The 26,515-nt window shown below is 40.1% G+C and overlaps 1 protein-coding gene across 1 annotated transcript in view; it reads right to left on the reverse strand.

Annotated features, from left to right (window-relative positions):
• Positions 1-21,604, reverse strand: part of LOC109069624 (macrophage mannose receptor 1-like) — a 37,353-nt gene extending 15,749 nt beyond the window's left edge. Inside the window, exons 1-4 of the mRNA XM_042750626.1 lie at positions 21,521-21,604; positions 20,501-20,539; positions 19,785-20,147; positions 19,084-19,434 (exon numbers count right to left, since the gene is read on the reverse strand). Of these exons, the coding sequence (XP_042606560.1) occupies positions 19,084-19,434; positions 19,785-20,147; positions 20,501-20,537 (751 nt within the window). The 5' untranslated portion in view covers positions 20,538-20,539; positions 21,521-21,604. The remainder of the gene's footprint in view (positions 1-19,083; positions 19,435-19,784; positions 20,148-20,500; positions 20,540-21,520) is intronic.
• Between the last annotated feature and the right edge of the window lie 4,911 nt (positions 21,605-26,515).

Here is a 26,515-nt window from a genome sequence, read left to right on the forward strand (position 1 = left end):
ACAATTTGAAAACCTAGCAGAATGCATAGTCAATATAAAAAACTGGATGATGAGTAATTTCTTACTACTAAATTCTGAAAAAACAGAGGTGTTAATTATAGGACCTTAAAACTCTGCATGCAATGATCTAGAACACTGTCTAAGACTTGATGGCTGCTCTGTCAGTTCCCCGTCAGCAGTTAGGAACCTAAGTGTGCTATTTGATAGCAATCTTTCCTTAGAAAGCCACATTTCTAGCATTTGTAAAACTGCATTTTTCCATCTCAAAAATATATCTAAATTACGACCTATGCTCTCAATGTCAAATGCTAAAATGTTAATCCATGTGTTTATGATCTCAAGGTTAGATTATTGTAATGCTTTATTGGGTGGTTGTTCTGCACGTTTAATAAACAAACTCCAGTTAGTCCAAAATGCAGCAGCTAGAGTTCTTACTAGAACCAGGAAGTATGACCTTATTAGCCCGGTTCTGTCAACACTGCACTGGCTCCCTATTAAACATTGTATAGATTTTAAAATCTTGCTAATTACTTAAAAATACCTGAATGGTTTAGCACCTCAGTATTTGAATGAGCTCTTGTTACATTATAGTCCTCCATGTCCGCTGCATTCTCAAAACTCTGGCGATTTGATATTACCTAGAATATCAAAATCAACTGCGGGCGGCAGATCCTTTTCTATTTAGTGCCCAAACTCTGGACTAACCTACCTAACATTTTAGGTATTCTAACATATTCCCTCCACTATTTTATTGCAGGTGGGTTTGATTAGCTCCTCTCCAAATATTTTTTATATTTATTTATTTTTTGCCTTGGCAATCAACAGCGAACACTCAAATTAAACTTTAGTGGCTTTCTGTAAATGGTACCTGCACTTTCAAATACTTTTCTGATGTCTGTCCATCTTTTTGACACAGCCTTCTCTTTCTTTCTCTCAAAGAATTCCTGGGCCTGTATTCTTAAAGATTCTAAGAATCCTCTCAGAGAGCTCCTAATTTAGCTTAAACATTTCTAACTAGGAGTCTTAGCTTAAAAGTGATTCAGGACCAATCTGAGAGCAACTCTGAGCGAGGAAAAGACAAAAACTTTTATCTTAGTGAGGAGGCGGGGCTGACCTTGTTGCTAGCTATGACACAGTCTTTTGAAGACTGTGATTGGTTGGTTGTCCAAGAAGGAAATAAAAGAGTTTAAGTGTAGGGTCTATTAAAAGCCTTCACTTTGAAATTACAGGCGTATTTTTTCTTTTTGTTAACAATTGTTTATTGAATTTTCTTCTGTGAACAGTAGTATCAAGCAAAAAGCAACTGTGCAAGTTTAGAACCCATCCTAACCCATCCCACCCCCTGGTAGACTTAAGGGTAGAGAAGAAAAATAATAAATAAATACATAAAGTAAAATAAATAATAATAATAATAAATAAATTAAGTAATATTAATACATACAATACAATAAAATAATATTTACAAATATTTTAGAAAAGATTAACATTCAAAGATAAATGCCATAAATTAACGGTTTTCACATTAGACCCATGTATACGAGAAGTTGAGAATTCCATCGAGATAATGTCCAACAAATATACCGCCCAGGTCCGTCTGTCCATTGTGTGAGGAGGATTCCAGCGGTTGACTAGCAACTTTTTTGCTGCAGTGAGAGCAGCTAATAGTAAACATCTTTGTTGGACGGACAAGGTGAAGCCCCAAAAGTCATTCATGAAAAAATGGTGTGAAGTCAAACAAATCTCAGTACCCAACAAATAAGAAAGGTCCTGTGAGAGCTGAGTCCAAAAAGGAGAGAGAGAGGGGCACTCCCAAAAAAAATGCAAACATGTGCCTAAAGATCCTTGTGAACAGAGATTGCACTTAGGAGAAGAAGACAGATTCATATGAAAACGTTTCATTGGAGTCAAGTAAACCCTATGCAGCCATTTCCAATGAATCATTTGGTGGTTAGGGTTTTTAGAAGACAGTTTAAACATTCCCCATATCTGATCCGAAAATAAAATATGCACATCCTCATTAAGATCCTTAGCCCAAACAGTTGTAATAGATAAAGGTTTGTATGAATGCTCAAGAAGAAAAAGATAGATAACTGAAGCAGAGGAGGGAAATTAGTTTGCGCAAAGGGTGAATAGGCAGTTGAGAGTTCCAGGGCACCCCATATGCCCGTAGGGCCAATCTAATGCGCAAATACATAAAAAAGGAAGTGCCTGGCTGATTATATTGAGTTTTAAGTTTCTGGAAGGATTGTAAACCACTATCATCAAAGATATCTCCCAGAGTGTTTACTTTATGATGAGTCCATTGCGGACAATGGAATGGAGGATTGCCTGACAAAAGATTATTGTTGTGGAAAATTGGTGAATGCTTATGCCATATTGTAACTAGTTGTAAACGTCTTTCAACATCCCTCCATGTGGATAGGAGATGGGTTATAATGGGACCAAACCTAGATTTACACTGCCTAAGCGGAACCCCAGAAAAAAACAAGATGCTTCAATTTATATGGATAAACAATAGATTCCTCAATTGCTCTCCAAGATACAGAAGCATCAGGGTCAAACCAAACTAAACCCTGAAATTTTAACAAAAGTAGTTAATGAAGAACTTGATAAGTTATCTACTTGGTTCAAGTCCAACAAACAGTCACTAAACATATAAAAAAAAAAAGTTATATATTGTTCGGTACCAAGTCTGATTCACTTAATTCCTCAATGAAAATTCAAATTGATGATATCTCCATTAACAATGTTAGATCTGCTCGTTTCCTCGGTGTTATACTAGATGACTCTTTATCTTGGAAACCACACATTAGTGCCACAAGTACAAAAATAGCCAAAGTAGTCGGTATATTAGGTAAAATACGGCACCTGATTAACAAAAAAGTTTCAGTCATGTTGTATTACTCAATGTTGTACCCATATATAAATTACTGCAATGTTGCTTGGGCTAGTACCCACCCAACTAAACTGGAATCTATTTTTCGACTTCAGAAGCGAGCTTTAAGAATAATATTTTGTGTAAATCGTAGTCACCCTTCCCAATCACTGTTTACTCAGGCAAGTATTCTTACTGTTTATCAAGTAAAATCAACTTCAAATTGCTTTATTTTTGTTTATAGTTCTATATAAAAAAGTTATTTCCCCAGCATCTTTGTAATATTTTTATTTTTAATAATGAATTTCATCATTATCCAACTCGTAGTGGTTGTCTTATCAGGCCTCCCTACTCTCGTATGACTCAAACACAGTTTAGTGTATTATATAGAGGGTCAAAGGTTTGGAACAGTCTTCCCACATCACTTATTGAGGTTTCTAAAGAACAGTTTAAACAGAGAGTAAAATTGTTGTTATTAAGTTGTTTGAATTTTCCTTATGGGTTTGTGTTTTAATCCCAATTTTACACTGTTTGATAAAATGTTTTAGAATATGTTTTTTTAATTTATTAAATAGAATTTTCTATGGATATTGCCACCAATTAAACCCCTTGATGGTTTTTTGGCAATTCTCCATCACATTTTTCTGTGAAAGGTATAATATTGTGGTTTATGCTTTGGTAGTAAAAATAAAATAAAATCAAATCAAACTGATAAAGGGCGGAGGGAAAAGGCTTGAGCATACAGTCTCAAATTAGGGAAAGAAAGACCTCCATGTAATCTACTTCGTTGTAAGGTAGTCAGTTTAATACGAGGACGTTTCCCATCCCATACAGTATATACCGTGAAACACATGCATCAAGTTTGTTCCAGTAGCCAACTGGTGGAGCGAGAGGAATCATGGAAGAAAAGAAATTAATACGTGGGAGAACATTCATTTTAATCACCGATATATGAGCCTGAAGGGAAGTAGGAAGACGAGAACAATTTTCCAAATCTGAGGATATTTTGGCTAGAATACTATTATAGTTTTTTGAAAGAATTTCTTGCAGGGAAGGAAAAACATCTATCCCCAAGTACTTAAAGTTCTGAACCAATGGAATAGATACCGAAAGGCAAATGGGATCAAATTTAGAATTGAGGGGAAGTAAACATGACTTACTCCAATTAATTTTAAACCCAGAGAGCGATACAAAATGGTCAAATAAATTCAATACATGATGAATAGAATGTGACGGCTTCTCCAAAAACAATAAGATATCATCAGCAAATAAAGAAATATGATGATTAGTATTCCTTATATTTATGGGAGAAATAGTTTCAGATCGTCGGACCACTTGAGCTAAGGGTTCCAAGGATAAAGCAAATAACAGAGGAGAAAACGGGCAACCCTGACGAGTACCTCGATGTATAAAGAATGGGTTAGAGCAAACAGAACCTGTGAGAACAGAGGCTGCTGGATTGACGTACAGAACTTTTATCATGTTTATGAAACTCGATCCTAGACCCAGATGCTGTAGAACCTCCCATAAGTAGTTCCATTCTAGCTGGTCGAAAGCTTTCATTGCATCTAGAGATAAAACTGCACAAGGGGAGGACAAACTATTAGTTTAATTAATAGTATGATATTACCTGCGTAAAATATCCGAAGCTGAGCGAGATTTAATGAACCCTGTTTGGTCATGATGAACTTGCCTATTCATGAATTTCTCTAGATGACGAGATAGTACCTTAGCATATAATTTAACATCAGTCCCTATCAAAGAAAGTGGCCGGTAACTAGAACAAGAATTCGGATCTTTATCTTTTTTAACAAGAGAGAAATAACAGCTATATTAATAGATGGGTCAAATGAACCTTGAGTAACTGAAAAATGTATCATATCTAGCATGAGGGGGCCTAAATCCGACCAAAAAGTAGAATACAATTCGACTGGAATACCATCTAAACCTGGGGATTTCCCCCTTGTTTAAAGATCGGATTGTTGACTCCAGCTCCTGAAGAGTAATCGGTTCAGCCAGGTAATCCAAATCTGACAGCCTAGGTAAACAAGGTTGGACAAAAAAGATGCAAAAGAGTAAGGGTCACCACTTCTCCTTCTTCATGTATCGTCCAATTTCTCCTCTGCTAAAGAAACTCTTAAGCCTCTTAAGTCCTTGTTCATACTTCTAACCATTTTGGACCTTAAGAATTACGTTTTTCTTTAATTTTAAGAGGAAACACCCACATTTCTAAGTATTTTCTTAGAATTTTGTTACTAGGAGCAGCTCTTAGCACTAAGATTTTTCATGAATACAGGCCCTGATCTTGATCGATTGTCTCTGGATGCTTCATTTCCTGGTGTCTTTTTGTGTTTGGTTTCATGCTGTCACTTGACAGTTTTTCACCACAAAAGACACATTCTGGCCTTCTCTTGATTTATTTTAAAGAAATACAGCAGAAATATTCCAAACATAAAGTTTGTTTGTAACTGAAATATTTTTGACTAAAACTATATATATATATATATATATATATATATATATATATATATATATATATATATAGTTTTAGTCATTTATTACAAGAAGTTAAATTAAACAGAGATGAGAAATGTTGCTTTTGCAACTAGCTAAAATACTATGTTTAAATTTATTTCAGGTAGCATATTTTATTAGTTTTACTAACCCTGTTTCTACAAGGGTTTTTTTTTTATCAGACAAAATACTCAGATTCTGATGGTTCTGCATATTTTACCTGAACAGCGCTCCTGGTTTCCTGTTTCTTTTACAATCATCATCATCTTGAGGAAGAATGGCACATATTCAAATTCTGTCCTGATGATTCAGTCTGTAAGAACAATATGTAAATTAATAGGGAAATAATTTAAATGTCACACAGACACGAGACACTGAAGATAGAGACAAGAAAGGCGAGAATAATAATAGCTTTTTTTTTATTTTGTAACATGTTGTTTTTTTTTATGAGAGTGTGTTTTGTGTGGATATAATATGGGAGTGTAGTGTTATTGTGATATTTTTTATTGTGGTGTTATAGTTTTTGTGGAGCGAGTTTTACGCTTGGCTGACGGAGAGTGAGAGCACTCGTGTCCCAGACACCGTACGACCACGAGGGTCTCTAGAAGCAGGCGAGCTGACAGAATCAAATGGCAGGAGACTGCACTGTCTTCTTTTCCCTTTTTATTTTTAACACAGAAAGAAAACTTGCAAAGACAAAGCCTTACCACCGGGTCCCTGCCTTACACACCTCTCTCCATAACGGTGACGGACACACTTACACATAACAGTGCAGTAAAATGAACCCAACCCAAGCAAACCAACTTGAACATAAACACACATAATAATGCTAACAGAACAACCCAACCATATTGCTTAAACAATACATAAATCAATTATAAACAAATAACCATAATGCACCCGGCTGCTCACGCTGTGTGCTTACGCTTCATGCCGGGTCATTACATAACCAACCCCCCCCACCAAAGAGGGTTAGTACCCCAGTAACCCTAATCTCCCACAACAAAATCCCACAAATGTCCTGGCCAGCATCAAACACGCTCCAGACTCCCTGATGTTCTACCCCCAGCGCCAGGCTCAGTCCTGAGTCTGTCATCATCCATCTCGGCACTGGGAGTGGAGGGTGGGGAGCTGCCCTGGCTTCCACCAGTCTCTTGTTCTGGGGCCTGTGGGTGCTACGGTGCCAAACGGTCCTTATGAAGCACCACCCGCCTACCCCATCCAGGGAATCGGACCCGGAAGACCACCTCTGAAATTTGGTCCAGAATCTCCCCAGGTCCGCTAATGATGAATCAGTTTGGGTGACAACCGCCACTTCCTCTGGGGGAAGAACACTCACACTCTGTTCCCTGGCCCAGAGGTAGGCCCGTGGTCCTTGGTGTCATACGTCCTCTTAGGCCTCCCTTGCCAGTTAGTGAACCATGCTCAGGTGCTCCTTCAATCAGTAGTCCAGTTCTGGTCCACCAGCAATCTCTGGCTTGGGTGGCGACTTAAACACCAAGTCCACCGGCATGCGGAGCTCCATCCCAAAAATCAGCACCGCCGGTGTGCACTGACTTGACTCTTGCACTGCTGTCCTATATGCCCACAGGACCAGGGGCAGATGCTGGTCCCAGTCTCTCTGGTACTGGCTTGACAAGATGGCAAGTTGGGTGGCCAGGGTGTGGTTGAACCGCTCAAGCAGACCATCACTTTGAGGGTGGAGGGGAGTAGTTCTTGTCTTCTTCACTCCCAACTGCTGGCACACCTCACTGAACATTCCACCCCTGGTCACTATGAAGTTCGAACATCTCATCCACTAGTCGCTGTGCAGTCGTGGAAGCACTCTGATCCAGCACTGCATACACCTCTTGCCACTTCATAAAATAGTCCATGGCGACCAGGACAAAATGGTTGCCAGCCTCTGTGATGGGGAACAGACCCAAGATGTCCACCCCAATCCTCTCCATGGGCGCCACGACTAGGTACTGCTCCAACAGCGCCTGAGAGCATTGGCTGGGTCCCTTCTGTGCTGAAGCTCCAGGCTGCCCCGCTGAGAATGAAGCACCTTGATCTCGGGCCCCTGGGAGTACACAGCTGGCCAGTGCAGATGTGTTCGGGCCTGCAGCCAGCCCCTTACCTTCACCAGCACTGCGGTGGTAGCGGCTGAGATGCGCTGGTCTGAGTTGCAATACTGTCCACAGTCTCTGCAGCTAACGAGCGGCAGCTGGGGACCCGAGCCGGTGAGTGCTAGTGTCTAGGCGGCGGCCTCTCCTCTGCAATTCTGTTGCGTGCTCTGCGGCTCTCCATGATGTCTCCGGCCCGACCTAAGCGGCACGGTCTCGTTACCGAGGATAGAGGGAGGACCCCGACACATCAACACATGCTCCCCAGTGGGCAAACAATTCAAAGCCAACAATGCATTCATCTCTGTCGGCGAGTAAAGTAAAATGAACCCAACTCACACAAACTCACATAACACTGCTAACGCAACAACCCAACCATATTGCTTAAATAATGTATAAATAAACTATAAACAAATTCCCACAATGCACCTGGCTACTCGCGCTGCGAATAATTAGCGCAAAAAAAAATTATAATACGTGCACTTGTGCTCTTTCAGACCTCAGCGGATTCTCCTTCACATCTCATTAAAGTTTCCAAGTTTCTGTTTCCCTGTAGAAATAAAAATGGACATTACATGGACATATATTGTTTTTATATAGAACTAGTTATGCATACTATAACCTGAACCTAACCTACACGCTAACCCTAACAGACAACTTCCTGCATTTTTTCAAATAATATAATTTTATACATTCTATACTGTTTTAAACGGTTTAATTGTTTGATTTTGTTGTCATATTAGAGTTAAAGAATCACTGTATGTAAGTAATGCTGAACTGGAGAAGAAAATGTTTAAATACATGTATTGGAATTAAAATTTAAAGATGCAAATAGATAAAGTGCAATAAAACAAACTCAGTGTTTATTTTGGATTTTCTGCTTATATAAACACACACACACACACACACGTGTTCAGTGCTGTTGCCTTTGGCAATAAAGAAGGAAACAAACCTGAATAAAGAAGTAAAAAACAGAAGGTTAGCCCCTGTTAATTATTTGGCAGTCTATGGGACAGTCTCAAGCCTCCCTGTTTTCATCCAAAATATCTTAAATTGTGTTCCGAAGACGAACTAAGCTTTTACGGGTTTGGAACGACATGGGGGTAAGTGATTAATGACAAAAATTTTAATTTTGGGATGGAGTATCCCTTTAATATATTAAACTAGGTTATGTATTGTCGTTTTTTATGAGGAACTAATAGATTAAATATTAGTGTGTAACAGAAGCAAATACAAAGGCAGAAGTGCATTATCTTTACTGGTTTACTGGTAAGTTGTTGATTCACTTGTCTTGTTCAGTTGTGCTGAGGTGATTATTTGTGTTTTGTTTTGTTGTTTGGTTAGCCTATACCTCTATATGATTTCTCAGTTTAAGGCAAGACACTACAGGTGAACATGAAAATTCAACTAACATGTCACCATGCTTCACCCAACTGATTAATCACAATACGTCAAGACAATTGTTTTTATTAAGTTTTTCTGAAATGTTATGTTTAAATGTGCTATATTTAAAATATATATATATATATATATATATATATATATATATATATATATATATATATATATATATATATGTATATAGTTTAGCATATATAACATAAAAAAATAACTACTTAATTTCTTAAACTTTAAAATGTAAAAAAAAAAAAATAAATAAATAAAAATTAATTCCAAATAATAATAATACTAATAATAGCAATAATATATCTCATGCAAGCATAAAAATGTACTGAAAAAAAAAAAAATTAAACCTAATTCAAAATATGATTAGCCATACCTGTATATCTCATGCAAAAATAAAGATTAGAATTAAAATGAAAACATAAAATACAAATATAAAAACTAAAACAAAATATGAATAATATATGTCATGCAAGCTTAAAGATTTACTACAATTAAATTTTAAACTAGAAAAATAAAAACTAATTCAAAGTATTATTAGCTAGGCTATATATTATACAAGCATACAGATCACATGATGTCAGTTTGTGAAGATATGTGACTAAATATCTGAATTAAACTCTGTATATCCCAAAAAGTGTCTGTTAAAAGGTTGGTTTAGTTTATAACACTTGTAATTTCTTTCATTTAGGAATGATTGAAAGCTTTTTCAGCACATAAATGTTCATAGCTCTTTCTTATGTTACTGTTAATGTCAGGGCTCAGGTTTGATCTGTCTCTTTCTCCTGGAGGAGCCTTTGTTTTTGTTTCTGTTTGCACGTGTCAGCCACGATCAGCTGTTCGCATTTTGCGATCAGCATGGTCGTGCACGTGTTGATTGTTTTGGTTTTCACTTGCGCGTGCCAGCCGCATTCAGCTGATTGCGCTTTGCAATCAGCGCGGTCGTGTATGCATTCACAGCTGTTTGTCATTTCCTCATTTATTTTTTCCTTATTTAAATCTCATGTTTTCTCTTAGTCTTTGCCAGTGTGTTTTGTTGTTAACGCTTTTTATGCGTTTTTTGTTTGGTTCATCAGTTATAGTTTTGTATTTTTTTTTTCTTTTTCAGTTTTTCTTTTTTCTGCCCAGTTATTGCAACTGCTGTCTGGACTATCAATACTCCTTGGCCAGTGGTCTGTTCATCGGGACTTTTGGATTTTTGCTCTGGATTATTATCTAGATTTGTGGATCTCTTTGAATCTGCCTGGACTATCATCTTTAATGACCATCGCCTGTTTCTGACTACCACTCGCCTGGAATGTATCTGTTTGGACTCTGATCTCTTCTATTGAGTTCTTGGATTGTGGATCTGGAATTCAGCAGTTCGATTTATTAATAAACTCTTGTTGCATTTCTACTGCATTTGGGTTCTTCATTTCAGTGAAACCTGACATAACACACTGGCCATTATGGACCCAGCAGAAGAAGCTCAGCTCCGAGCTGCCGTTGAACATCAGGGAGCGATGTTGAATCATCAGGCTGAGGAACTTTCACATGCTCGTCACACCGTGGATGCCTTGGTTGCACGAGTTACTGAGCTCTCGGACAAGTTACACTATCTTCAGCCCGTCGATCTCAATGTTTCGTCTGCAGCACCCCAACAGGCCACTGGTCATGAGCCACGTATTAATAATCCTCCTATTTATGCTGGTGAACCAACTAATTGTCGTTCATTTCTTATTCAGTGTGAAGTAGTTTTTTCACTTCAACCCCAGACTTGTGCATTAGACAGATCCAGAGTGGCTTACGTGATTTCTCTTCTGGCTGGACGTGCCCGCGACTGGGGTACTGCCATATGGGACTCGCGCTCTTTGTGCTGTGATGACTTTAAATCATTCAAAGCCGAGATGATAAAAGTATTTGACAGATCCGTGTTTGGCAAAGAGGCTTCCCGGCAATTGGCTTCGCTGCATCCAGGCAAGAGGTCAGTTGCTGATTATTCTATTGAATATAAGACTCTTGCAGCTACAAGTGAGTGGAACTCAGCAGCTCTGGTGGCTCGTTTTTTGGATGGATTAGTGGCAGATGTTAAGGACGAGATCTACGCACGTGACCCTGCGGACCTGCTTGACTATATTATTGATCTCGCTATTCGTTTGGATTCCTGTATGGAATTGAGGCGTAAAGTTCGGGGAAATACCAGCTGGATGTGGCCAGAACCGTCTGTTTCCTCCTCTGCTTCCCGAGCTCCTGAATCGTCTGACCTTGAGCCTATGCAGCTGGGGAGAATGCGTCTTACTGCTGAGGAGAAACAACGGCGACTTTTAAAGGGGCTTTGTTTATATTGTGGCGGTCATGGTCATATTGCAGCCGTCTGTCCGTTAAAAGCCAATGCCCACCAGTAAACAGGAGAATTCTGGCGGGCGGTACTTCAATTTCTCCATCAGAGGGTTCTCGTACTCTCATTTCTGCTTCAGTGTTACTGAATGGCTTGGTCATTAAATGCTCTGTGTTAACTGATTCGGGTGCAGAGGGGAATTTTGTTGATGTTGAATGGGCTCATCACTATGGCCTGCCCATTCATTCCCTTTCCTCTCCTCTCATCGTTCACTCCCTTAATGGACAGCAACTCATGGCAGTTACTCAGATCACTGTCCGGTGAGTTTAATTACCTCTGGTAACCACCGGGAGGAAATAGAATTTTATTTATTTAACTCCCCTTCTGTTTCTATTTTATTAGGTCATCCTTGGCTTTCTCTTCATAACCCACATATTAACTGGGCTGAGAATTTAATTCTTTCTTGGAGTTCTCGCTGTCATGCTGCTTGTCTTGTGTCTGCTCCGTCTTCTGTTGTTTGTTCTGTGTTGCAGGAGGAGGAGGTGGATCTTCTCTGATCCCTGGCATGTACCACAATCTGCGTGCGGTCTTCAGTCGGTCCCGAGCTGCCTCTCTTCCTCCCCATACGACCGTATGATTGTGCTATCGATCTTCTTCCCGGCACTTCTCCTCCTCGCGGACGTCTTTTCTCTTTGTCTGCACCCTAGCGGGTGGCCATGGAGAAGTATTTATCAGTTTCTCTAGCAGCAGGTTTGATTCGTCCCTCTTCCTCTCCAGCAGGAGTTCTTTTTCGTGAAGAAGGATGGCTCTTTGCGCCCCTGCATTGACTGTCGTGGGCTGAATGACATAACTGTTAAGAACAGGTACCCCCTGCCTCTTATGTCTACAGCCTTCGAGGTCCTGCGGGGTGCAAAGTTCTTCACAAAATTGGATCTACGCAATGCTTATCTAGTTCGGATTAGGGAGGGGGATGAATGGAAGACGGCCTTTAACACGCCCACTGGGCATTTTAAATATCTCGTTTTACCTTTTGGGCTGTCCAATGCCCCAGCCGTCTTCCAAGCGCTCGTCAATGACGTGCTGAGAGATATGATTAACGACTTTGTCTTTGTGTACCTGGATGATATTCATTTTTTTCTCAATCATTCCAGGTGCACGTCCAGCACGTCAGACGAGTGCTTCAGCGGTTGTTGGAGAATCAATTGTTCGTGAAGGCGGAGAAGTGTACTTTTCACCCCCAGTCGGTTTCGTTCTTGGGGTCGATCATCTCGGCGGAGGGGATTCGCATGGACCCTGCGAAGGTTGGAGCTGTCTCTGACTGGCCGGTACCTGGCTCAAGAAAAGCTTTACAACAGTTTTTTTTGGGCTTTTCTAATTTCTATAGGCATTTTTTTTATTCGAAAATTTCAGCCAGGTGGCGGCCCCTCTGACAGCGTTAACCTCCACCAAATCCAAATTTTGTTGGTCTAGTGTTACTCAGGCAGCTTTTGACAATTTGAAATCCAGGTTCACTACTGCTCCTATTCTTATTTTACCGGATCCTAACAGACAGTTTGTGGTGGAGGTGGACGCGTCAGAGGTGGGTGTCGGAGCAGTTCTTTCCCAAAAATCCCCTCATGATAATAAGTTGCATCCTTGTGCTTATTTTTCTCATCGCCTTTCTCCCTCAGAACGAAATTATGACATCGGCAACAGAGAGCTGCTGGCAGTACGCTTGGCTTTGGGGGAGTGGCATCACTGGTTGGAGGGGACGATAATTCCATTTCTGGTGTGGACTGATCATAGAAATCTGGAGTATATTCAATCGGCAAAACGGCTGAACTCCAGACAGGCTCGTTGGGCACTGTTTTTTTGGGGCGCTTCAACTTTGTGTTGTCTTACAGGCCGGGTTCTAAGAATGGTAAGCCCGACGCTCTGTCCCGGCAGTTTGACGTGCCTGTTGACGAGTCTCCTCCTGATACCATTTTGCCTTTGGGCCGTGTGGTGGGGGCCGTCACCTGGGGTGTCGAGGGCCGGGTCAGGCAAGCATTAGCTCAGGTTGAGGTGCCCATGGGGTGTCCCGCGGGTCTGTTATTTGTGCCTGATACAGTCCGCACCGCCGTCTTGCAGTGGGGTCACTCTTCTAAACTCACGTGTCATCCTGGTGTGAGGGAGGTCGCTGGCAGCCATCCGTCAGCATTTTTGGTGGCCGGCCATGGCTGAGGACATCTGTCGGTTCGTGGGTGCTTGTGAGGTTTGTGCTCTATTCCTTCCCGCCCCTGGTCACATATTGCCCTGGATTTTGTTACTGGTTTCCCTCCATCCAGTGGCAATACTGTGGTCCTTACTGTTGTGGATCGCTTTTCTAAGGCGGTTCACTTCATTCCCCTTCCTAAACTCCCTTCGGCTAGGGAGATGGCCTGGGTGGTCATTGACCACATCTTCTGGATTCATGGTCTTCCGGAGGATGTGGTCTCTGACAGGGGGCCCCAGTTCGTCTCCCAGTTTTGGAGGGAATTCTGTCGACGACTGGGTGCCTCCGCCAGTCTGTCCTCAGGATTCCATCCACAGACCAACGGCCAAACCGAGCGTGCAAACCAGGATCTCGAGCGGATGCTCCGATGCCTGGCTTCCCATAACCCCTCCTCCTGGAGTCAGCAGCTAACTTGGGCTGAATATGCCCATAACTCCTTGCCGGTGTCCTCGACTGGGCTTTCCCCGTTCATGTGTTGCCTTGGTTATCAACCCCCTCTGTTTCCTTCCCAGGCTGCTGAGGCCACAGTTCCCTCAGTCCAGCTGACCGCTGTCGGACTGTGGCACCCAGGTATGTTTGTGGGCAAAGGGTGTGGCTCTCTACCAGAGATCTGCCACTTCAGGTTCCGGCCCGTACGTTGGCATCCAAATTTATAGGGCCTTATCCCATTGTCAAGGTGGTCAGTCCGGCGGCGGTGCGGCTTCGGTTGCCTCAACCTTTCTGTCGTGTCCATCCTGTCTTTCATGTTTCTCATGTTAAACCTGTTCTATGTTCTTCCCATTCTCATGTTTCTCCCTGCTACACTAGACCCATTTCAATTTGCCTATCGCTGCAATAGATCAACAGAGGACGCCATCTCAACGGCACTTCACTCTGCCCTCACCCACCTGGACAGTCAAAACACACATGTGAGAATGCTGTTCATTGATTTCATTTCTGCATTTAATACTGTAATCCCTCCCAAACTGATCTCCAAGCTCAGCCAGCTTGGAATCAGCACATCCATCTGCAACTGGATTCTTGACTTTTTGACTAACAGACCTGAGTCTGTTAAAATTAGATAACCTCTCCTCCTCCATCATCACCCTGAACAGCGGCGTGCCACAGGGCTGCGTACTGAGCCCTCTCCTGTACTCCCTATTCACCCATGACTGCGTTCCTGTTTATGGCTCCAACACCATAATCAAATTTGCAGATGACACCACGGTGGTAGGTCTTGATCAAGGACGACGATGAGTCAGCCTACAGGGATGAGGTGCAGCACCTAGCTGTGTGGTGTGCCACCAACAATCTGGAATTAAACACCCAGAAGACAAAGGAGAACATTGTGGACTTCAGGCGGACTAGGAGTCATGCACACTCACCCATATACATCGACGGAGCTGTAGTGGAGCGTGTGTCGAGTTTCAAGTTCCTTGGCATCCACATCTCTGATGACCCTCACCTGGTCCCTTAACACCTCCACCCTGGTCAAAAAGGCACAGCAGCGCCTTTACTTCTTACGAAGCCTTAAGGAAATTCACCTGAATCCCAGGATCCTTGTGGAATTCTACCGCTGTACCATTGAGAGCATACTCACAAACTGCATCTCAGTGTGGTACAGAAATTGCTCCGCATCTGACCGCAAAGCACTCCAGCGGGTAGTGAAAACTGCTCAACGGATCACAGGCACCCAGTTAAATTCTATTGAGAACATTTATCATAAGCGCTGTCTGGGCAGGGCAAGGAACATCATCAAGGATGCCTCTCACCTTAACCATGGACTTTTCACCCTCCTTCCATCTGGCAGACGTTACAGGAGCCTACGCTCTCGGACTAGCAGGCTCAGGAAGAGCTTCTTCCCCGAGGCCGTGACCCTTCTGAACGCAACACCACCAATCTAACCTGAACCTGCTTTATTACTGCACTGGTCAAAGTACTTTACATACATGTATTTGCACTACTCATATTTTGCACATACTGCACACTGTTCTAGTTATCGCACTGTAAACTAAGTTGTTACTGTACAAAGCACAGTAAACTATTCTATAAAAATATAATTGCACTACTGTTTTTGCATAGAATTCATTTTAACAATACTTTTGCACACGCATCCAACTGTATTTATTACCACTGTTCTCATGTTGCTGCTGTTCATAATGTGTATATATAATCCTACATTGCTCTGTTCATTATGTACATACAATCCTACACTGCATTCCTATTTATATTCTGTATATACTCTGCTCAGTACTGTAGCTATATAGCAACCCCACTGTACATTTTGTAAATCATAGCTTCACTTATTCTGCACTTTTTATGTATATAAAACACTATATTCTTGCACTTCTGATTAGATGCTAACTGCATTTCATTAGATGATTTTATACAAAGAAACATCACACCCACTTTGTCATCAAGCCAAAAATATTCATAGTCTTCAGTGTCAAGTGAGAGGAATAAAAAAATACAGAGTAATGAAGGAAATTAATGAGACAGAGGTGAACAACATATTCAGTAACTACCCTTACCAAAAAGTAGTATAGTTCAAGTTTATTTTATTAAGTATGCTTAAGTAAAGTTCAAGTATATTTTTAAGTATACTTTATGTAGCAATTATACAAATATGAGTGTTCTGTTTTTATACTTGTAAGTGCACTGTTTCAATACTCCTTGGGGCTAAATTGGCTAACTTTCTAGTATATAAAAGTGTACTTTTAAGTATACTTTAAGTATAACAGTAGCAAACTTTGAGTACACAACTAGTTTACCGCTATGTTTGTAGTTTGTACTGCAATTATACTAAAAGTGAACTTATAGGTATACTGACAGTTTACTAATTAAATACTTTGTACACTTTCAAGTATAGTCTCAGTAAACTACTAGTTTAGTAGTTTTATACTGCAAGTATACTCATAACTTTTCTTTAAGTGAACTTTACATCATACTTTAAGTATACTACTATGTCCCTATTTAGGTTTTAATTTGGATATATTTTGTTACATGAATATCTGAACATACAAAACATCCAAAGAAAAAACAGGGTATCTGCTTGTAAACAAAAACATTTTATTATAGCTTTATGCATTCTTTTTTTAAACACTTTAATATGGGTAAATTTCATAAAAAAATAAAGAAATAACATTTTGAACAAAAACCTGAAAAGAGACTATGAATTGGATTCAGAATGATAATCAAAACTTAGATGGAGATCAAGTGAGAGGAATAAAAAAATACACAGTAATGAAGGAAATTAATGAGACACAGGTGAACAACATAATCAGTTACTATAGTGACAGATAAGAACATACTTAAAAACCATGACGACCAAGCAAACCGAAAGGAAACACAGGAAACAATGAGAACCAAACAAAAAGTCCATGAAACAATATATTGTATCGGTTAAAATTATCATAATGCTTTGTCTGGAAATTACCGTTTAATTTGAATTATGTTGTCAAAACACTCTAATCATGCAATAGCAAGGGGGAGTTGATACTGTTTCCTATGCAGTGACGTTAGCCAATCATATCAGTCGCTGATTACTAAGAAGCCTTAAAAGACCAGGGGTCTCATTTATAAACGTTGCGTATGCATAAAATAGGCATAGAAACTGCATACGCAATTTTTTCTGCACATATCGGGATTTATAAAAAATAAACATGGCGTAAATATGTTCGCACCTTACGGACATTCTCTACCATGCGTACGCACTATTTTTAATGGAGTGAGAAAATTAATGACGTAAACAACGATTTTAAACTCTGTTTTCACGTCGATATACACATTTACATTATTCCCACTCGCATTAAAGGAGATTAACACTGAAATTACATAATTTTACAAACAACATAATTGCATAATTTCATTAACAATAAACATAATTTTCCTGTGACATGTTATTTTTTAATGACAGCGAGGAGTTCTATAGGTGCACTGTAATTAATCTTGAAACTAAACTACAGATCACGTTATGAGAAATATTTTAGCTAGATCAATGATGTGCACTTACTGTGATATTATGGTGGACACTGCTGGATTACTGTACAACCACAGCTGCACGGAGGTGTTAATGTCGTGTAAAGTCATCTCAACAACATTATGAAAAATTCCACTGTATTTGAAAGACATAACTAGGAGAAAACGGTAAGTTTTGCATGTTTCCTTTTTACAATACTTTGTCAGTGACACACCGAATCAGACAGAACACTGTAATAAATATGGGCTTATCGGTTTCCACTAAAAAAGCTAAAATATGTTTATCTTATCAGCAAAACTGCATACATTTAATTTGAAATAACTGAAATTGTATTTGGCCAGTGTAAAAGAATGAGATAATCTAAAATATCTAAGAACTATTTGAAACCATTTAGTTTTTATGGAAATTTTTCGTATATGTATTCTAAAAACATAGCAAGGATACTATTTCCCTACTGTCTCTGTGTTAAACATGGGGTCACGTGCATGGGAATTTGCATGGAAATGATATGCAGATGAGGTTATGCATAGTAACACTAGGCGTTGTAAGCTCCATATTCGGTGATTTCGGGGAGGAGTCGAGGTGGAAATGCACGTACGCACCTGACTGGGATTTATAAATAGATTTTTGCACAGGTTCTGGCGTGTGCATGGTTTTATAAATCTGAAAACTTTTGGGCGTACACAAAATCTAGCTTTTGTGCCTACGTAAAATTTTAGGATGAAATCTACGGAGAGAGTTTTATAAATGAGACCCCAGCTCCTTAAAAACAACCTGTTTCTGAAAGTTCAGAAAGAGGGTTGAAAATAATAAATTTTCTACTTATTTAGTTATTTATTTATTTTTTGCAAAAAACTTTATTAACATTATAAGTAAACCTCAAAGAACATGTTAAAATAATAATAAAAAACATGTCATGACCCCTTTAAAATGTAGTGTAATTAATTACAAGTACTGAATATTTGTAATCTGGATCACATGTAATCAGTGACCCTCCAGCACTCACTTGATGCAGATGAAGTTGTTTTCTTCAGTTTCAGGACGGCTGATCCAGAGCTGATCACGGGTCCGAATGACTCCGGATCTCACCGTCGTATCGCAGTCGTCCAGTCCAGTGTCGTAATCAGAAGCCCACTGATTGTAGCACATGGTGTGACCGTTGACCCAGAACCAGACTCCCAGTATGCGGGACTGACGCAGACCCAGCCACACGTGATCGGAGAGAGCGCTCGAGGTCACATTCATCACCCACCGCTGCATCTGCTCCGAATCCACCGACACCAGGTCCATGTCCCTATCTCTGCAGTATCTCAGAGCTTCAGTCCATGTCTTATACTCTTGGATCAGAACCAGTTTATCTGCAACACAAACAGAAAGTGAAGCATTTACACACAAGAACTCATATGAAGAGAGTTGTGTTTTTGAGCATTTCGTTTTTATATATTTTATTTGTTTAGCTGCATGTCTTGTGATCCTGTAACTGACATCAGAGAACCATGAATGTGTGAATGTTTTGTCAAATTATTGAAACATTCATTTAAAGACTTCAGTACTTTCACTGACAGAAAGTTTGGGAATTGCTGGTTAAAGGAATAGTGCAGTCATACTGTAATGATGAGAGAGTTTCTGTAGTTTGACATGTAGATGTACAGCAGCTCAGATGATTGATCTACTCACCATCATAACACACAAAAGGATGCTGTTCTGAACAGAGCTCGTCTGTCCATCCTCCTTCATCTCTGATACCAGTTGATACACAGATGCTGTTTCTGCCATCTCTCGTGTTGGGTTCATTAGTTTTCCAGTGTTTGAATATGCATTTGCTGTTATCTGACCAAACCCAGAATCTGTACAGACCAATCCAGGCTTGTTTAGGTGAAGTTAGGTGCTGGTTTATGATGTTCTGGATCTGATTATTCTCACTCTTATTCCTCACACTGACCAGATCTGTGTGTTTCTGTCTGCAGTGTTTCTGAGCATCAGTCCAGTTCTTTTTCTCCTGTACAGGGACGAATCCTTTACTGCTGCCTTTAAAAGAGAAAGACATTTGTCTGATATTGATTTAGAGAATTAAATACATGTTCTTTCTCTTCTCATTTACCAAGAACATAAAGACAAATCCAGTTGTGGTTCATTATTCAAAACTGAAAGTGTTTCATGATGGAAATGATCAAGTCTTTTAGAACATTTCTGTTTTAATCACATAATCAAGTCACATTTATTTCTGTAGCATTTAAAATAAAATAAGTGTCAGTGTTGCAAAGTTCATTAATTACTCAGAAACCAATTCAATTCAACTATAAGCAGCTTTAAAGAAGATAATTTGCTTAATTTATAGTGCAAAGTTAATCAGATATAAAACACACAGCTGAACTCACCATTATAGCAGATGAATTGCATTCCTGTATTACAGTTTATATCATGCCATTGTCCATTGTCCATATAAATACAGTCTCCATCTCCATCTGGTTGATTTGTTCCCCACTTCCTAAACTGAGACTCTTTTCCTCTGTAGAAGTCAGAGTTATTCAGAGACCAAATCCATGTGTCCTGCAGCCCAATCCAGACACGGTCAGCACTGATCTTCTCTCTCTTTAGGAGCTGTTTTATGTCATTCTGTTCATTCATGTTATTGATAGTGACCAGATCTGTGTATTTCTGTCTGCAGTATCTCTGAGCTTCAGTCCAGATCTTCTTCTGATTCACAAAGTGATACTGACGCGGAGACGAACTGAGCACGACTGAGGAGAGACACATTCACACAGATCTCACTCATTATATCCACACTGTATTTCAAGAGCTCAGAGTTTCAGTATGTGTTTGATAAAGTGCTCTGAATGGTGCTTTTGTACGTTCAGTGTTTCCACAGGATTTGGTGACACTGTGGAGCTCTAGTGGAAGAACACTGAGTGCATTTTAAAGTTAAACGCATGAATGTGGTGCATTTCCAGTGTTTTGATTTTCAGTGAACAAACGGAATTCTCTGCATCGGCTTGAACTTGAAAGTTGACTGAAACCTCTTTTAGTTGTGACAGCACTAACACTAACTATCAGCACTAGTACTAGTCAAGCACTCATTTAAACACTCACTCACCTGTGAGCAGAACAGACATCAATGTGATTCTCTCCATTTCTGAGGGAAAAATAGAAATCAGTCTCAATAAATGATGCAGACGCTGAACATCTGACCAGATCCAGAACATCAGATCATGTCATTTCTGCTTTATCATTGCTTATTAGATTCTACATCAGTTATAAATACACACATGAAGCTCCTGAAGCTGACGTGTGTCGTGATTCAGTGTGAAAATACACTGAAAATACATAAAACTTACAGTAAAAGCAGCTGTGGTTGCCAGAACTTTTCAGTAAAAAATACAGCAGCAAGGTTTTATGTTTTATGGATAAGTTGCATTTACAGTAAAAACTTTTATTGTACATTATTTGTAAAAATATTTCATTAACTGATATATTTTAACCTACTGAAACAGTAGAATCTTTAAAACACTGACAACCACCTTAAAAACACAGATTGTGATACAGTTAAAAAGAGAAACCCACATAATGAATCTACTATATGAATGAAACAATGAAACAAGAACTATAAAATTACATTTCTAACAGTTTATATAGTTATCATGTATTTTAAGTGTTTTACAGTTAAGAAATATGATAATTTTTTACAGTGTATTGTTTTATGCTGCACGTTTCTGCTGTTAAAATCTCCAGAGTTAAATTCACACACACATTATGATCTGGTATTGCATTGCTGTTGTAAGTAGGTTTTGATCATGTAATAGCATATCATTTATTTAATAAATAAATACACTTAGGACACACTTGGGAAATTAAGTGTGAGGAAACCTTTATGGAGTTATTATTACCATCACCTTTGGATCAATCTCTGGATATTAAGTTCAGTTTTTAAGTTTATTTATTTTTGTTTATTTTCTCTGTAATTTTTCTCTATATAAACTCAGATATCAACAGATAAAATGTGCTAAATCCACACATTCACTGGTTAAACAGTGATCAGCTTAATATAATGTGATATAAACACTGCTAAATCAATCATATTATAATCAGTGTAAAGTTAAGACTCAGAGTTTCTTACCTGTAGATGTTGTGATTCAGGTGTGTTTGTGTTTCTTCTTTTATCAGGACAGACTGATATCACCGATCCTCTCTCTTTCTGCTCCATCCCATCTTTGCTTTCCCTGGAAAGAAAAACTCCCTTCTGTGGTTTGTTTCTTTTTCAGGTTTGTTTCCTTCTTTCTTGCCCAAAGGCAAGTGCACTGAACAAGAGAGAGTGTGTTCATCTGTTCACTGTTGTGTGTGTTTATACAGGTGGAAAGAAAACTAAATACACACTTTGATTATTCTGTTACACTTATTATTTGTGTCTTTAGATTTTAATTCCAATACGTATCTTCAAAAGTTCTTTCCTCCACTTCAGCAGTGTGTGTGTGTGTGTGTGTGTGTGTGTGTGTGTCATCATCACTTTATGGTTGTGTATCTCCTAAACAACAGTGAGATGAAATCGTGAGAAATGAAATAGTTTTACTGAGGTTTTCCTGCTTTCAGATGTTTGTACTTCAGCTCCACATTCATTGTTCAGCTCTGGACTGGATTGTTGACTCGTTTGTATCCTTTTTTAATTTCTCCAGAGAAACATCTGAGATAAAGTCGATACTTTGATGAGAATGCTGAGGTCTGAAAGAACACAAGTTATTTTTGGTTAATTATTTTGAGTAAGTGTTTAATGAATACTGGTATTATTCCTGTACTTATTTCCTCTGTTTATCGCCAGCGTTGTGTGACATTTGAATTTTTCCATTTTAATTTGCATATTGTTATTTATATTTTTACGCAGCTGATAGTCATGAATGTCCCAGTGTCCCTCAGGGATGAATAATCAAATACAGGACAGAATTTGAATGTGTGCCGTTGTTTTTCAAGGAAAAAAACAAAAACAATCTAACCAGAAAACCTGAGGCCCATTCAATAAAGAGGTTCGACCAACTCTGAGTTAAAACTTGAACATTAAGTTGACTTACCCTGAGATGGGAAACTCTGATGAGTTTTCAGATTCAGAAAAGCTGAATTGTGTTAGTTCAGTCAACTCTGAGTAAGGTGACCAACCCTGTCTCAGTGTGCCTTAAAGTATGTACTCTTTTGGTGAAGAAGAAGTACACACTTTTGAGTGTGTAGTAGGCAAGCTTTGGGACATACTATCATGTCACACAGTTGCGTCTTTAAAGGAGCGCTCTGTCGCACCTGTTACACGCACCTGTTACTGTAAACTGACCTGTCAATCATCTCCTCACAGTTAACATCCTCCACATTTCATTTCATTTAACTTCCTACTGTACTGGAGAGAAAAGAAGTAGCTCGTTGATCTGCCAGTCTTTCATGCGCAGAACTCTGCTTATATTCTCTGCATAATGATGCATTTAAAAGTTAACGACCAAATATATGTTTATAAAAGTTCACATTGCTGTTGCAGATAAAATATAACACGGATAACAATAAATAAATATTTTTTACCAGGTTAAATGTTGATTATATTAGTAACTCAAACCCCTTTTTGTAAACCTCTCCTAACCGTTGATCGTGTGCATCCGCCACGTTTGTAGTTTTTCTAACGCGTTTTATTCGTGTTTGTAGTTCTATACCGAATCCTTCGCAAAGCGCAATGGATTGTGGCTAATTTTAGCCATTAGAGTGTGCACAGATCCACACTTCATAAATCGACCTGAAATAGTAGGCCATCCGGGGACTTTTGGCATACTCTTTTCAACATACTATGCTTTGGGACACACTTACTCTAATCTCACATACTGTATGAACATTTAAATGCAGGGTGAGTTTAGTGCGTGCACCACGACTATGAGAAGTCATGATCAATGGAGTTCCGAAAGTATGATTCACCATGGCAACAGCTCCGACAAAAAAACGTCCACATACTTTGTTTCAAAAAGTTTAATTCTTAATCACTGTTATAATAACAGGGGTGAAAACTGGCAGAACGGTAGGTTATTTAACCAATATTAATCTTCATGGTATCCATTTTTTTCACATACTTTAATCTTTTCACATAATTAAATATACTTTAATCCAACCTCTCGGACTACACTTCCATATGACCTCCTTTCATTCCATATCTCTTTCATTTTCAGAAAGGTCCGATGATGGGAATATGCGTGTTATCAATGCATCCAACTACACTGGAAATTCTAAAGGAAATGTATTGGGTTACTTCCAGAGGCCGCCGCAAGATGTTATCAAGTGAACGTGCATACAGAGTCTGCATACAGTGGCCTTACTAATGTGCTCTGCATCCCTGATAGAAAACTACCGAATAAATATGTGGATATGGCACAAAATTTTTTAACTCCCTACGAATTAATACAGCCTCCTCATCTACAGTATAAACAGACGTGCCATTTTTGTCACTTTGACAGTGTCTGGTGTTTGACGAGAGGGGGGATGGAGGGGAACAAATAATAATCTTGTTTACATTTGCATTAAGATGATTTTGACCCCATGGTGGATAATTTTAACTTGTTTTAAGTAAAATGCACTTAAATGCACTTGTTTTCCCCCAAGGAAACAAGAATAAACATTAAAAGAAAATATATTTTTTCTTATATAGAAAATGCATCATGATTTAAGAATTTGTATATATTTGTAGTTGAAATAAGACGGAAATACTCAGTAAGAAAAGCATTTTTGCAGTGTGAATGAATTAATGAGGTAGCCTATTTAAAGGGGTCATATGATGCGATTTAAATTTTTCCTTTCTCTTTGGAGTGTTACAAGCTCTTGGTCCATAAAGAAGATCTGTAAAGACTAAAGACTAAGACTAAGACTAAAGTCTCAAATCCAAAGAGATATTCTTTATAAAAGTTAAGAGTTAACCACTCCTACCTAAAACGGCTCGTTCTAACACGCCCCCACATGTCTACGTCACTATGTGGGAAGATTTGCATAATGACCCCCAAATGTTCACGCAAAGGAAGAACGCGTAACCTTTGAGTCTCACTGCTGCCGCTGCCGCCATGTTGTGGAGATGCTGTTTCGTTGTGAAAAAAATACTTTGTTTGGCCTTTCAAAAGAGGACACAACTCAGTGGTTAAGTTGTTAACACTGTTACAGAACAGTTCAACCCAAATATTCAGATGTGTGCAGAGCATTTTACGGAGGACGATGACTGTTTACTGGGAGAGTAGCCTACAGTGCCGGTGTCTGTTTCTATAAAGCGGGGCAATTCCAACTTTGCAAGGATAGTCTGGCAATTCTGATTCACAGATTGTAAGTACATTTACATATGTAAAGAATTTGCCACTGATGATTAAAACGTGAGTTTTGAGCAGTGTAGAGTAGAGTAGTGCTTGTTTGTCGTTTCTCCGATCACAAATGCAGACATGGTTATATGTTTACGGGGTGTTAACGCAACGCATAAAAAGACAGTACAAGTCATTATAATCAGTAATTAGGTCCCCACTGGATGCAACAAATGCCTAATTTATAATGGGTTTTATTGGTTTTGTCTCGTCCTGCTGGGTTACGGCATCACAGTATTACACCAAATACACTGCATTACACCAAATACACAAAATAATGTTCTTTTAAGCAATGTCATATGACCCCTTTAAACATCGCTTACACTTTAAAAAGGGGGAGGAGACCATAAGAAACTCCAGGTTTACCAAAGAAAACCTGCTCCCATCCAGGTTAGGATCACAGAGTAAGATACCACGGTAACTGACTCTGAGTAAAATCAAAGACAATAGAATACCCATGATGTTTCACTCCTACAGTTTTGAATGTGGAAAAATGCAATGCTTAATATGGCTCAATCGCAGGAAGCCCCGCCTTCTGAATAAAAGACCCAATCTCTAATCTGTAAAGTCAGTGCATCACTGCAGCTGAGAGAGCCGACTGCCCACTCTGCAAGTGGCTTCCCCTGCATGTTCTCCGCTACCGTAAGCCTCTCTTTGCGAAGGGAGCCTTCTCTAGCGTTTCCTATGGTGCTGATTCTGCTCGTGGGGTTCGCATGTGGATCTGGAGGAGGGAATTGAGATGGGCGAGTCCCTATCTTCTTCCTCACCCTCCAGATCCAGTGCCCGCTCTCTGGGATCAGAAAGCCCGCTCTGCGGTTGCTTCCCCCTGGGGATCGGGGGCTCAACGCTTCACCTGTCTTGTTGACGTGGTGAACGTTGATGAGGACTCGCCCCCTTAATCGCCCCAGTATGAGGAGCTCTTGGAGGTGGTTACTCGTGCCGTGGCCATGTTAAATATAGATTGGCCTGCCGAGAAAATGGCCAAACAGCAGAAAAGTAAGTTGGATGAGTGTTTTCTGCGTACTAAGCCGCCACCTCCGCACCGGAGCCTGACTTTTTTTCCCAATCTTCACACCGAGGTGTCGAGATCATGGGGAAGACCATTCTCGGCCAGCCTCTTCATCCCTGCTTCTGACTATTATGGCAATGTGGCGGGGATGACTGAGCGTGGTTATAAGACGATGCCCCGGGTAGAACAGGTGCTCGCAAGCTATCTGTCTCCCGGCACGGCATCGTCTTTAAAGGCTCCAGCACTGCCCTCCATTGGGCGGCGGAGAGGCATTTGTGGCTGACCCTGTCGGATATGAAAGAGAAAGACAGGGTCTGCCTCATGGACGCCCCGCTTACACCTTCTGGCCTGTTCGGCGATGCCGTAAATTCCATCGTCGACCTCTCCACTCTCTAGTTCCTGGGGCTGCTGGGTGGGAGCGGCCCCTGTCAAGTTCCAGCTCCTCATACAGGGAGGCACAGAAATGCCTGATGCCACTGGCCCAGGGTTTATGAGGGCAGGCCCCTCTGGGGTGGAGAGGGTTACACCGCATTACATGGTGATCGCCTCGCCTCAGTGTCCTCAGGAGATCGATCTGCCAACCCTGCCAGAGTTACAGGGCACAGCGGTCTCCAGCGAGCACCACTCTCAGCTACCGCCCAGAAACGTAGCGGTGCTAATAGGCTCGCCACCTCCGCGGAGGTCTCCAGAGCACTTAGTTCGGCTGTTTCCTGCCGGTCCGCCATTACAGGGCACTGAGCTAGCTGGTCTAATT

Source organism: Cyprinus carpio, chromosome B23, assembly GCF_018340385.1.
Source record: "Cyprinus carpio isolate SPL01 chromosome B23, ASM1834038v1, whole genome shotgun sequence".
Taxonomy (NCBI): Eukaryota; Metazoa; Chordata; class Actinopteri; order Cypriniformes; family Cyprinidae; genus Cyprinus; species Cyprinus carpio.